Source organism: Rosa chinensis, chromosome 3 (assembly GCF_002994745.2).
Source record: "Rosa chinensis cultivar Old Blush chromosome 3, RchiOBHm-V2, whole genome shotgun sequence".
NCBI lineage: Eukaryota > Viridiplantae > Streptophyta > Magnoliopsida > Rosales > Rosaceae > Rosa > Rosa chinensis.
Genome location: NC_037090.1, coordinates 38,792,743 through 38,806,786, shown reverse-complemented (window position 1 = coordinate 38,806,786; position 14,044 = coordinate 38,792,743). Strand labels below are relative to the sequence as shown.

General features: G+C 36.6%; 1 protein-coding gene and 1 long non-coding RNA gene across 7 annotated transcripts; both read left to right on the top strand.

The window, feature by feature from the left end:
- The first annotated feature begins 1,050 nt into the window (after nt 1-1,050).
- Nucleotides 1,051-3,702, top strand: LOC112192279. The gene is made up of 6 exons (XR_002933473.2): nt 1,051-1,219; nt 2,167-2,240; nt 2,314-2,381; nt 2,503-2,553; nt 2,921-3,067; nt 3,160-3,702. It is a non-coding gene; the product is annotated as an uncharacterized LOC112192279 (long non-coding RNA).
- A 6,250-nt stretch (nt 3,703-9,952) lies between these two features.
- Nucleotides 9,953-13,508, top strand: LOC112191606. 6 transcript variants are annotated; one of them, XM_024330980.2, is made up of 6 exons: nt 9,953-10,115; nt 10,204-10,251; nt 11,387-11,448; nt 11,621-11,676; nt 12,545-12,776; nt 13,221-13,508. In XM_024330980.2, exons 5-6 carry the CDS (start codon nt 12,559-12,561, stop codon nt 13,306-13,308), a joined length of 306 nt encoding a protein of 101 aa, XP_024186748.1. In that variant the 5' UTR covers nt 9,953-10,115; nt 10,204-10,251; nt 11,387-11,448; nt 11,621-11,676; nt 12,545-12,558; the 3' UTR covers nt 13,309-13,508. The 6 variants fall into 6 exon arrangements, with proteins under 6 accessions (XP_024186748.1, XP_024186745.1, XP_040373195.1 ...); XM_024330977.2 differs by having other exon boundaries at nt 11,613-11,676; XM_040517261.1 differs by having other exon boundaries at nt 11,358-11,448; nt 11,613-11,676.
- The last annotated feature ends 536 nt before the right edge of the window (nt 13,509-14,044 follow it).

Sequence of the window (14,044 nt, the reverse complement as noted above, 5' to 3'; positions counted from 1 at the left end):
ACTCTATCTATAGAAATCAAATTGGATATTTCAAGAACTCCTCCATTTATTAATAGCCCTCTATCCTCTCATCAAACCCAATAATTATAAGCAGATCCCTCTTTCCTACATCTACTGCAACTGCGATAAGGCCTTCTGCAACTCTTTCATCAAAACCCATCATCAAGTCCAATGCTCTCAGAGGATTGACCACATGGTCAAAGAAAAAAGCTTGAGCAACATGTTTTGTGGCATTGATGATCAGTCTGCAGTATGGGTTTTGGACTTTTGGCCATGGTTTGAACAACAACAATTCAATTGATGATCAGCATTCAACCCCAATTCTGTGCCAACCAATTCCGTCCCATCAATTGAATCCCAACCAATCCTAGAAAGAGATTTATTAACCACTAAAACAGCAGAAGCCATAAAGATAAGTCAAGAACTTAATAAAGACCAACAAACAAACAAAAAATGAACCGAAGTGGAACTGGAGTTGAAGTAAAATGAAGAAAGGCCTTTGGTTCAGAAGAGAGACGTGGAGGTTGAAGATTAGAAGAGAGAGAAAAATACCTTCATCGGTGGAGAGGATGTTGTCCGTATTGATTTTTGAGTGTCAATCACTACGTGGCACTATTCTAGACCATTAGATATTGCTTTTACACGTCTCACTACCTAGTCCAAAGTTTAGGTAGGTTAGGTAGATTAGGAGGTTAGGAGAGGATCCTCTCCCCGAAACACAAGTCATCACCCAAAAGCCATATCCCTTGTCGACTTGAGATTAGTGTCCTACTATCTCGACTCAATTCCATTTGTGAAGGAGGATTCTGCAAATTGGGAAGAAGGATGAGGTTCTTCAATCTGTTGAAGATGACGGTTTATTACAACGTCGATTTGGGGATTTGTAGGCTACTCGATTTAAGGGTTTCACGGCTGCTCGGTTTGGGGGTTTTGCTAAGTTCTTCTCTCCTTCTCTGTGCTCTGATTTGATGCAACCTAGCAGCCGTGAAACCCTTAAATCAAGTAGCAATCATAACAAGAAGAGAAGAAATTACGGCTAGCAATCATAGTTCATGTTCATACTTGCTCCTCTGAGTATGGGTTTTGGGATCGACAATCTAGAAGGAGAAGCCTTTTGATCTGTTAGGCAATGACAACAACAAAGACCCTTAAGTCAACTTGTTGCCGCCTAGCCCAAGCTGTTTTCATCGTGCTAAGCCTCTCCCTTCTGCTCAAGCTGGTAATTATTCATTCATTTCTCAGCTTTTCTTGTTATGAAATACACTTTTGACCATTAGATAGCTTTGGTAACTCCATTAGAATGCTTGGAACTGAAATAGATTAAGGTTCAAATACTGCACACCATGTGTTTGATAGTGTATGCCTCAAAGACAACCACCAAGCTGAACCAGTGGGCTATTCTGTTGTTTTCGAAAAAGCTATACTTGTTCTTTTAATCTCAGTTTTTGATACCTTAAAATAGATTCTTCAATGATTGTTTTAAACTTGGTTTTATGCAAAATGAAGTTGAAATGATATACTTACGTTATTTTGAAGTTAGCAGAGTGTTTCAGGATTTCTGCAGAGAATTCAGTATTTTCTATCATTTTGGATCTCTGTTTGACCATTCATTTGAACTCCGAATAACTTGAAATTTTGCAAAATTACAACTTTACATGTCTAGTTAAAATCTGGAGAGTTGTGCTTGAAATCACTAAAAGGATGATTGTTGGTGAATATTCATTCTTGCTACCAGTTTTCTGAAAATTTCTAAAACTTGCAGCAATCTTGTTACAAAGCATATGATTTTAGAAACTTTTAAACTCTTGTTAATCCTCAGTCTTTAGCATGTTAAATTATACATGCAAAGCATGCTTTGAAATTTAATCTTTAATCCAAGAAGCTTACTCAACCTTATTGAAAAGTGACAGCAAACTGTTTTTCTTGCAATCTTTGCATTGTGTGCATTTGATAAGTGTTTTCTTTTGAATTAAGCCCACACATGGTGAAGCTCTAGCTACTGCTTACATGAATATGAGGACTTTCTAGGTCTATAATAATAGGTAAAATTAATGATTTTGATGTTTTCCGATACTATGCTTAGTTGGTTATCGAATTTAACCTGATTTGCAAGGCGCGTCGCCTTTAGCCATATTATGATGTTCTAACTTGGTTTTTTCAATGCAGGTTGTTTACCAACTTTGGCCACAATACCAGTCTGGATAGGTCTATACCAAGCTCTTTCGAATGTGGCAAATGATGTAACTAACTGGTCTCATATTAAATTCTGTACTCAATATTGGTGATATACTGATGCTTACTTGCCTTTGACAGATGGGAGACTCAGTGGAAGAGTGAAGTATGACTTGAGTGACAATATCAATTTGAAGGCTAATGCTCAGGTAAAGTTTTGTTGGTTTCATTTTCAGACTACTCTTCCTTTTTTTTTTTTGTGTGTGTGCGCGCGCGCGTGTTTAGAAATGTGTAAGTAATGACCTAACTGACATTCTTTTCCCTTTCCAGCTTACAAATGAGACACGTATGTCTCATGGCATTGTCAATGTTGATTACAAGGTCAGATCACCCTTAGCATACTCATCTATTATGTGTTTCTGTATTCTGGCATTATAGTTGTTTTCTAGTCCTTATATAAACTAAAGAATTGCAAGTGCCTACGTCTATTTTAAATTAATCTCTCATCTTTCCAACTGTGGAATGTATCTAGATGAATTAGGAGTGGTAATGATACTTGCATATCTGCATGTTCTCTAGGAATACTTCCATTGACTATATTAGTACCATAAAAACTAGTACTAAATTGGCACCTTTTCTTTGGCATGTACACTAATTTGTGGCAGCTGTGATTCTGGAATTTGGCTAGTCCATGTGTTTGTGTGTGGGGTATTTTGCTACTGAATTATGTTATGTTGTCGTTATTCAGGGTCTTCTTCAAGTGAAAAAGACTTTGCAGAAAGATTTGGGGAGAGAACCAAATAAGGGTGAACTAGCTGAGGCAACAAGTATGAGTGTGGTTCAAGTGAAAAAACACTTGGAAATCGGTCGAGCTGCCAGAAACAAAGTCATCAAGGTATGTATTTGCTTACCTATTAGTTTTACTAATTTGGCTTCAAATGTGAAGAAGAGAAACTAACCGGTGATTGTTATTTTCACCTATTGCAGCATACGTTCTATGACACTATCAAGCTTTACTCGTGTTGTCTTTGGCTTTGAGTTGGTATCTTGCCCCCAAGACCCTAAGCTAGGTTACTGCATTTTTTTTCACAGTAGAATAGTGGTTAATATGAGTCCCTTGATAGTAATTGTAATGAGAAATATGTAATAACATGCTTGGAACATCATCTTTAGATCAATGGAGTTCTATAAATGCTTAGTTGATCATTTGTAATTTCATGTCCTATTTCCTAAGGGTCATATTCTGTTACAAGGGCTAGGAACTTAGTAGCGTGCATATTTAGGGCCTAAAGCTCACTGCATTGAACTATTAGATTGTTTGCATGAAAATGAAATTCTGGACATATGCATATTAAGAGTTCATCTATAGGTTGCAAGTTACAAGGATTGCAGAAGGATTGCAAGTTACAAGGGCCATGACAGCTAAGATGCTAAAGAATTTGTTCGAGAAATTTGCCAACCATCAATGAAGACTTCATAAGAGGCATGTTTTGGAACAATGTGTGTATCAACTTTTGAGTTCCCAAGTACATAGGGCATGTACACTTGAATTCTTTCCTTGTTATAATGTTGGTTTGGATGATTGGGAAATGCTCTCTTTAAACATTTGAGGTTTATAGTATGGGTTTGATTACTCATTTAATGATTTCTTTACAATTGATCATTGTTCATTATGTAAATGGAGCATTATTTAATATGCACAAAATTCAGGAAATGAAAATGATCATACAACAGAAAAATGGCAATCCAACGTTGTCTTAATACACAAAATTTTGGGTATCTACATAACGCTTTTCTTATATATCACATAATGGTTTTACAAAAACTAGGTCTTCTAATTTACAATCATACAACTGTAAAAACTGAACTACGTCCAAAACTAAGTCACACAATGACCATACTCTACAATTGAAGTGTGAGCAAAAATCAAACGATAGTGAAATTCAAAAAAATGTTGTCTGCCTAGACTTTCCAACAATAGTTTGGAAACGAGTTCTGTTGTATGAAGGATGCACCTGCCATGCGCAGCATGGAAGTTGTGCCTGGCATCTGCCAAGGGAAGGCACAATGCTGATAACGGAAAAATATTGAGTGTTTGTAAGTCATACAACGGTGCAAAGCCGTTGTGTCATTTTTCATCACACAATGCGCCGATACACAATGGGGGTTGTAATGCCCCAAAACTGCACCTCATCAGCTTGAGCATGTCACAGTGCCACGTGTCTCTAAGACATAAACCAAGTGTTCGGTTTACATCCTGAAAACCCACAAGGCATTTTTGTTAAATAGCTTTTCGTAAAACATATAGCAGAAACGTCGAAATACTTTTTGAGGTGAAAGCTTTCAAAAATCATTTATTGAACTTGTTCGTCTAAAGTGATTCTGATTCACCACTAAGGTAAACAAGACTTGACACATTTTCAATACAAGACGAAACAAGGACTATCAAGTTTCGAATTAATGACTTTCAAGAGATAGAGTTCAAGACTAGACATGGAACTTGATTTCCATTATGACTATTCACCTAAGATGTTCCTACACACCTTACTCCGTCCATCAATCCAGTTACCAGTGCTCAGTATTTGCATATTTTGGTGTCTTTGCATATGCTGGCCTGACGGTTTGCAAGATTCTAGCATTGAACGGTCTTGGTCTTGATGCAAAGAGCGGGTTTTGGATTTGCACTGGGGCGCCTGTCTCAGCCCGGATCAGTCTTTGTTCCAGCTGTTGCATTCTTTCCAGGATTATGGTGGTGGCGTCGCTAGCAGGCCCTGCCTAGAGGTTTCGCCGTGCTAACTCATGCCTGGGGACTGGTGGGTTTCCTTTGGTTCTTGCTCTACTTGCGTCGCTGAAGGTGTGCAGTTGTGATTCCACTTCCTGTTCTATCATTAAACAAGGCGGAAGAGGTGGACCCAGTCCTACCAACTTAGGTGGGTTTAGCGGCACGTGCATCTGTATGACTGGTGTTGGTATCAACCTTCCCCCACTGAGGTGGCTACGCCTGGCGCTCTATGACTACTCGCTCTGTGTTGTGTTAGCATTTGCCACCAGCGCATTTTTTAGTTAGTCAAACCTTGACATCAGCGTGGCCACTTGTTTCTGAGCTTCCATCTTCTCCTTGCGTTCTTGCTCACGCTCCCTATTTTCCTTGTGGAAATCCCCTAGCGCCAGCAGTAGGTGACTGCTGCTTGGGTGAGTTTCCGCTGCCGATTGAGTACGCAGAACCAGGGGAGTGACCTGCGGTTCAGCGCCGAGGTTGGCGGGAGAGTTGAAGAGTGCGCGGTTAACGTTAGCCACAAGGTTAGTGGACTAGTCCGCTTGGTCGTCAACGATTTTCCCACTACCGTTAGTCATGGTGATTTTGTGGTGAGATGACCTTTTGCTCAAGGATTCCCACAGACAGCTCCAATGTTAATGTCTGAGATTCTACGGTAGCTAAACCTCGTTTAACGCTGGTCCACGCAGTGGGTCACTACTTATAGAGATCTTGCTGCTTCCGCTACCTGTCAATTAAAATACACAGGGCGTCAGAGGGAGACCGCGGTTGGAGGTCTTCTCTACTCCGATACCTAAGTCACTCAATGTATTTATGTTGACAGAATAGTGTTAGGTAAGTAGTAAATGCGTAATTAATGAGGAGAGAGGAGTTGACCTTTTATAGCTGAGAGAGAGACTGATCTCTTTCTTGTTTTCGATGTGGGACTGGTATACTTCAGTTCCCAGCTTCTGATGTTTCAGAGAGGTGACCTTAGCGCGGCACGTGGCGGCGCATCAGCGGTGGTCTTGGGTTGAGCCAGCACTTGGATGATGGCCCGCTTGGTGGTGTTTCTGTAGGTTACACCCTTGCTAGTCGTTGGTACCTCTGGCAGTAGTATGAGCGTAACTCATTATAGCTAATTATGGTTAGGCAAATGCTTATGTAAGTACAATATTAAAATCAAAAACATTAATTCTTTAAAGGGCTAAATACTAGTTACTACCTTGTGGTTTAGGTCCAAAATCAATTCAGTCCCCGGACTTCTAATTTTATCAAAAACACCCCTGCACTTTCAATTTTGATCTAATAGGTCAAATTCATTAATATTCTGTTATGAGTTCAAGTTATAGTTGGATTATTTGTTAAAAAAACTATTTATTATATAGTAGGACTCACTCCTAAATTGACTATGCAAGCCACCTCGACACCACATCATAAAACATAGGCCATATATGAGCCACGTTAACGAGTTAAATAACTTCAATTATTGGAAAACTAACAAATTGGACCTATTATCTCAAAATTGAAAGTGCAGGGGTGTTTTTGATGAAATTAGAAGTTTAGGGACTCAATTGATTTTGGACTCAAATTACAGGGTAGTAATCAGTATTTAACTCTTTTTAAAATAAGTTATTAGATTTTTTTTTTCAAATATTTTATAGAAAAATTCTAATAAATACACCTCGAGTGGTTTTATATACACATCCCATTTTTCAAAATACACATTCTACATTTTTGTAAAATTTTTAATTCCTATATTATCCTATTTGACTAAACTAAATAGAAAAACAAATCCTAAACCTCTGATTTACCTCACGAGTCACGACAAGATGAAAAATTTAAGCAAGGGGTTGACGCTTAGTCCTTTATCACCAATCTATTACTGGATTTTATTTTCAATTCAAAATTAGGTTTAATTAGCAATGTGGTTGGTGGATTTGCAAGCGCAAATTGCGACCAATTTGGAGCAGTTGCATGAGTTTGTTGCAATTGATGGAGCAACAAGTATTGTTCGCAATTGAGGTGGTGCATTTCAGTGTGGTGGTGTAAAGAGTTGGAGGTTGCAAACCTTTGGTGTGGTGTCCCAACCAAGTGATAAGGGGTTCGTAATGGTAGATGGTGGTTGCCAGGCTATTGAGGTCTTTACTTGTTGGCTTTTTATTTGTTGTTTGAGTGCTTTAGTTGCTTTAGTTGTCTTCAGTCTTTGGGTCTGTGATCAGATTTCAAATAAGTCTTTACTCTTTCGAGTTAGGGTTGTCGTCATGGATTCCGACGAGTGGTTGGAGTTGGTAGCTGGTTCCTTTTTAATAGAACCTAGTCTTTTGCCGGCTTAAGGCCTTGCGTTTTTTAGTATCAGCCTGTGTTGAGGATTCCAGGAGATCCTGGGATGACCCACCTAATAGTTATCTATTGTGGTCGGATCCTATCCCAGTTATTGCTACCTACTTTTGGTCAATTTAGCTCGATTAGCTGTCCAATTCAGCATTCGTTGTTAGATCCATTAACATGTTAGTCTCTCCTCTTTAGACTGAGTACGCGTAGTGTTGGTCATTTATTGTTTGTCCTTGCTTGCAATCCCTTGTTTGGTGCTGTGATTGCGATCAATTTGTAATTGCAGTTTATAATTTATTGAAATGAAATTTCGCTTAATAAAAAAAAATTAATAAAAATAAAAAGACTTCCAACCCCAGCAATTATTGAATTATTGCTACCTACTTACCAAGAATGAATATATCTTTCAATAAGAATCTTTCTAAATGTACTCAGTAAATATCTAAGTATACCTAGCAGATCTTTTACACCCAACAAAATCACAAAATCTCTAACTACATCCAGCAAGTTTTCCAATATTGCCCTTATTTTAATTAAACCCAGCAAAACCTATTACAGTTGGGATGAAGACTAGTAATTCGCTGAAGTTGGAATGAATATATCTTTCAATAAGAGTCTTTCTAAATGTACCCAGTAAATATTTAAGTATACCTAGCAGATCTTTTACACCCAACAAAATCACAAAATCTCTAACTACACCTACCAAGTTTTCCAATATTACCCTTATTTTAATTAAGGGTTATTATCACAAATGATACCTGAACTATACCTCAATCTTATCGATGCTACCTGAACTTCAATTTTGATCACAGCCAGTACCTGAACTTTTCGATTTCATTTTAAATGGTACTTAGAGCCACATCCGGTCAATATTTCGACTAAAAACAGCATGTGAGGCGATCATAGTGATGATTTTTGATGATTTCAAGGGTTGCGATCATATATAGTGATGATTTTTTTTGGTAATAGACTGCCTTAAACTTGAACTTGAATATATATATATATATATATATATATATATATATTTTAGATTTGGCTTTTTTGGCTCGAATAGTGACTAAAGGTGGCCTTAAGTACCATTTAAAATGAAGTCGAAAAGTTCGGGTACTGGTTGTGATCAAAATTAAAGTTCAGGTACCATCGATAAAATATAGGATAAGTTCAGATACCATTTGTGATAATAACCCTTTAATTAAACCCAGCAAAACCTATTACAGTTGGGATGAAGACTATTAATTCCCTGAAACTGGAGGGCTGGAGGCCTGGAGCAGAGTAGCGCGGATTCTGATACATGACTTGTGGGAGAGCATTGTTGTTGTTTGAAGGATTTGAAGAAACGGAGAAAAGAGGATTGCTGTTGATTTAATCAACAATCTCTTTATTTGAGAATCAATGGACTATATGGTTGAAGAAGCAGGGCACGTAATTGGACTTTGAAGCAGATCTAGTCTTGGTGCCATTGTAAGGCGCCGAGTTCAATAGTAGTGGTAAACTAGAAGAACCCATTTCAGTTCTATGAGATCCAAAATTCACAAAGTCTAGTGATATGGAATTTTTTCACACATTAGATTTTTCAAAGACCCTACAAATCATCTATTCATTCTACAAATTTGAGATCAAATTAGGGTCAAAAACAAAGGAAATCATGATTATACTTAAAATAAAATATTATGTATTAATCCCAAGAGATGAAACAATTATTATGAAAAGTGAAATTTAGGTTTAAGGTTTTGCTGGAAGAAATAATGGCAAAACAACGAATTTCTAGGTACAAATAGAAAAAAGAGTTTCAGATTTTATGATTTTTTTTTAATGCTATTATCTTAATTTACCATGACTTTTAATGTCATTTCTTATAAGGATATAACTGTCTTTTCATGCAAATTTAATTTGCTGAGAATCTATAAATATTTGCTAGGTACATTTAGGAAAACCCATTCAATAATCATAAATTCATAATCACAATATGTTCTTTGTTTGTTGTTCAATTCTCCATACATATAGAATATATATAAATGATATTTTAGTCTCATTAGTGTAGCACTACTTTTTGAGAATGAGAGAAGAGATGTGAGGGAGAGACTATTGTTCTTGTTGCAGGTGAGAGAGGGGGGACTGCACTCCACTCAGAGAGAGAGAGGGAGGATTAAAGAAGAAGAAGAAAAGTGTACTGTAATTGAGGAAATATTGGGGAAATTTTCCAAAAAAAAAATTCAAGGGGTGTACATTAAACAAGGGGTGTACATTAAAAAAAAATTCACGGCATTCAAGGGGTGTGAGTAAAATTACTTATGTACCTTCAACTTTAATAGTTTTTAATGAGAAATGTAACGGCAATGAGTCAAGTGTAAAAAATGGTAAATGTAAGTGAGTTAAGTAATATTTTGAAAAAGTCAGTGAATTAAGTGTCGAACATGTCAAAGCTTAATTTTTCACCTTTAACTAAAAACATCTTTTTAACGCTGTGTTTGAATGAAATAATTATAAATTTTTAAATTTTTTTAAAATGATAGAATTTATCATTCCGCAAGTTTCACAGAATTTGTAATAAATTAAGAAAATTTAAAAAATTAAAAAGGAAAAAAAAAAAAACTTGTTTTAGAAAACTAATTAAGTAAAATAAAAAAGGACGGTTTTGCCCTTCGTCTGTTGGGGGGTTAATTTGCGGTTTGACCTAGCTATAAAACGTGCTGGCTGAGCTGATAGTGAAAGAGAGGGGAGAGAGAGAGAGAGAGTTGCAGAGAACAGGAGGTTTTTGCATGTCGTGATCGTGAAATTGGGTTGCGTTATCAACCCAAAGCGAGGTTGAGGGAAGACGACGGGACCGTTGAGGAAAGCAGGGGGAGAGGTGCAGGTCAGATACTCCTTCCTATCCTCTTGAGCTTTGTTTATGGATTGGCGATTTTGACAATGTTGTGGGTCTCTGACGGAAGCTAGCTCAGGTGTATGTGTTTTTGCAGCATTCCATATTGACTTCACCTATTACTTGGGTAAGTTTCATGAATCATTTTCTTCTGTATTTTTTTTTTCGTTTGAGTTGGATGTTTGATTAGCTTTGCATCTTTTGTTTCAACTGAGCTCAGGTTTGAATAAGCAATTAGTTTGAATAGGAAGAAATGATTGGACGGCACTTTCTTCCTCCTCAGTATTTACTATTTCCAAAATTGGGTTTTTGTTATAGATGAATGGTGATGGTTTTTTTTTTTTAAGCTATCTGATTACTAGTGTCTAATGTAATTGCTTTATGGGGTTTCCTTCTGCAGTGAGAAGGAGAAGAGGTCGAATCAGTTTGTGTTTCTTTTGAAAAATGTAGATATCAAAATTAGAGCCAATTGAACATCCTTATTTTCACGGCATTGAAATCATTCATATTTTACAATATTTCTATTTCATTAGTAAAAATTAAACCCATAAATATACTAGTTTTCCCTTTCTTATTTTCATCTGCGGTGTGCTTTCAGTTTTTGCTAAAAACACTTCAGTGTTATGCTTACTAAAAAACATTGCTTTTCTTTTCTTTTTCTTCATTTGTTATCAAATTCAAAGCACATAGATATTTGTTTCATGTAAAGTTAAAGGCATTGGAGTAATCATACTGATATGTATTTTTGATATTAGTATGTCTTTTCAATTTACTATAGCGCATAAAGGTACTTTGGTGTTTTGATTTTTGTATTTGCTTTTGAACATTAAAGTTTGATAATTTTTTCCCCCTGTTCTTAACTGATTTCAATGTGCTCAACTTGAAGGACAGCAAGAGTCACTTTGCTTTAGATATCACTATATATATTAATCTATTTGAGCCTCATTTCCAACTTTTGTATTCACCTTCTTCACTCTTAAGTTTCATTCCTCTATAACTGCATGTCATGGCATAGCAGAAACAGATCAATCACAGCCAAAATAGTGATAAGATATAAATGGAATGTAGATGCATTTTGTACATAGAAATTAATGGAGAGAAAATTGAAAAGATATCAATGGAATGTAGATGCATTTTATGCATAGAAATTAATGGAGCGAAAATTGATGTCCAGTTTCAATATGCTTACTCTTTTTAGTACATTGTCTGTACAATCTGCACTGATATATCAAGCCTCCTTTTCTCTATGTTGGTTTTGCAAGAGAGAGTCGCTCTTGAAGAGACTAAACCTGAAACCAAAGGCTTTGGAGATCCTATTTTGAAGGTCTGGTATTGGTTCCATTTTCATTCTGTTCAGTTTCGACACATTTTTCCTCTAAAGTGTTACTCTGATTCTCTATACACAAGATCATTTGTGTAGCTGAAATAGTTTTGCTTGAAAATGAAATTTTGGTATGGAAATCAGTGATTGTGATTCAGATCTTACAGTTTTGCAGTTTCTAAGGTTGAATTGTTCCCAAAAGGCTTGCAAATCTGGTTTCTTTGACAGAAGGTATGTCCTTCTTCAGTAATATTGGTTCCTCTGTTTCTATTTTTACTCCAAATTCAACTGTGCTCTATTTGTACCAGTTCTGGATCCTCAAGTTTTTATGTTTTTTTTTCTAAGTCTTATAATTGCTTTCGTTTCTTCATTTGTTTCTCTTGCTGTTGCCTTCATTTGGAGTTTGTTCTTTATTTATTTAACTATTGTAAATAGCATTTTGGTCTCAGAGTTTGTTCTTTATTGATTTAAGTGTTGTAAATAGGATCATGGTCTGAGTTTCTTTTCATCTGTTTTGGTTTCTGAACGTGGTTTTATCTGTAGAAGTCAATAGGTTTATGGGTAGCACACCGGGTGTTCGATGAAATGCCAATACAGTTTGTTTGTAAATGGTGACCCACTAAATCTTTCCAAAACTAACAAGATTGGTGTAAAGAAATAGGGAAATCAATACCTTTACTGTGGTGGAATAAGTGCAATTCAATTTCTTGGAGTGACTTTCCTTTTGTTTCCACTACATTTCTCTTCACAAATATCACAGCCAATACACAAAAAATACCATAGATTGTATACAGAAGTTGTTGCCCGATTTTTTCCAGCAGGTAACTAATCAATGCCTAAGCACTGTTACAATCCCTTAAGTTGCATTTCGGTATGTAATGTATGCCGCTTAAGACGATATGGTAGTGTTGATTGTCTTACATGGTGCTTTTAGCAGTTGTAGCCTGCAAAAAGGTAGGAATCTAGCTTAGATAAGTAATATGGTATTGCCAATTGCAACTCTGAAATATTTAGCATCAAATTGTGGTGCCTTGGTGGCACTTTTGTAGAATACTGTAGTAACCCTTAAGAGCTGAAAATCTTTTTTTCTTTGAACTAGAGAGGCAAAGTGAGATGGCGTCTGGCAGTCTAAAGAGCATTTTGACTGCGGCAGTTAATACTGGGGTGACTGAGGCTAGGGCAAGGATATTCGGGCATGTGCTTAACCCGACAGGCTTGAAGTCTGCGCATAAGATTTTGCGCAAGAAGCTGATTGGGGAGAAAGTTGCCCAGTGGTACCCACATGACATTAGGAAAGATGACCCCCTTATCATGGAAGCTGAGGAAAAAGAGTATGCTCTCTTTCTCATCTCCTTTGCTCTATTGTCTAGCATTTGCTTATGTTTCAATCTTGTATAAAATTTCATTATTAATTGAAAAAATGCGTTGTAGAAGGATCACATAATACATACTGCAATTGATTTACAGAATAAGAGGAAGCAGGATAATGGTTTTATTATAGTTTAATGTCTGTCACTTTCATGGTGTCTGCTCTGTACAGAAGAGTCAGCCTCTTGATTCTGCAACCAATCACGTATTAAGAAATCAGAACTCCTGTCCTTTTCTTCCCCTATTATTTGAATCTTACAGTCTAGCCTCTCACAAGTCTATTTCAACAAGACTGGTTTGCACAACATGAACTTAACCTGAACATTGTTTTGTGATGGTTTCATAATTATAATGAGAACTGCTCAGTAGCTTATAGTCCTGATGCATCTCTACTTGCTACCCTACAGGCGCACAAACAAGCTTGAAATGTTGAAGCGTCGAGGAAAAGGACCACCCAAGAAGGGTCAAGGAAAGCGTTCCAAGCGCAAGAGCTAGTATTTTGACATGTTGAAGTTGGTTCTTGAGTGGTGTTTTGAATAAAGATACAACTAGTATTTGAAATTTTGTTCAGTTTATTTGAAGACAAATTCAATTTTTGCTGTCCCATTTTTGTAAACAGTGGTACTAGTTGTATGGTGGGAGGATATATTGTTTCAGATAATTTTTTCAATATGCAGATTGCAGAATTCAACCTATCTTCAGTTGTCGACAATCATAAGCATTGGATTTAGTAATAGTTATGTTCAGTTACCCTGTTAGTAATCCTGCGACTCAAATTGTAAATGAAACAATGCTGAGATATGAAACAACTTTTTTCCTTCCTCCAAACAAACCGTAACACTCTATCACACTTTGACAAAGCAGTAAGCACCAGACTCTCGGCTCTCTCTCTAAAACAAACCAGAATAAGACTGGAGAAAATGGAGAAGGCAGTTTCAGAAGTCTAAGTCTCATCAATCTTCATATACCCAGTAAAATCATTCCGTGGAATTTCAGATTCTCAAGCTCCTGTTATTCCTACTGGTATAACCAACCTCACCATTTCTCCCGGTATTTGTTTAAACTTTTATTCCATATTGCTTTTGACCCACTTGAGTCCTTTAGCTTTAACTACCGGCAAGTTTGTTCCTTCTTGTTGAGGCCCAGAAAGAATGTTCATGGAGAATAAATTCAGTTTATTGAACCATATTGTTTGCATTATTAATGTAAATCAAGGATCAATCTTTTCTTT

Bases quoted from the DNA above. Each gene is read 5' to 3' on its own strand.
- LOC112191606 (XM_024330980.2), top strand. From the start codon at position 12,559: ATGGCGTCTGGCAGTCTAAAGAGCATTTTGACTGCGGCAGTTAATACT. The intron at 12,777-13,220 runs GTATGCTCTCTT...GCTACCCTACAG, and splicing joins ATGGAAGCTGAGGAAAAAGA to GCGCACAAACAAGCTTGAAA.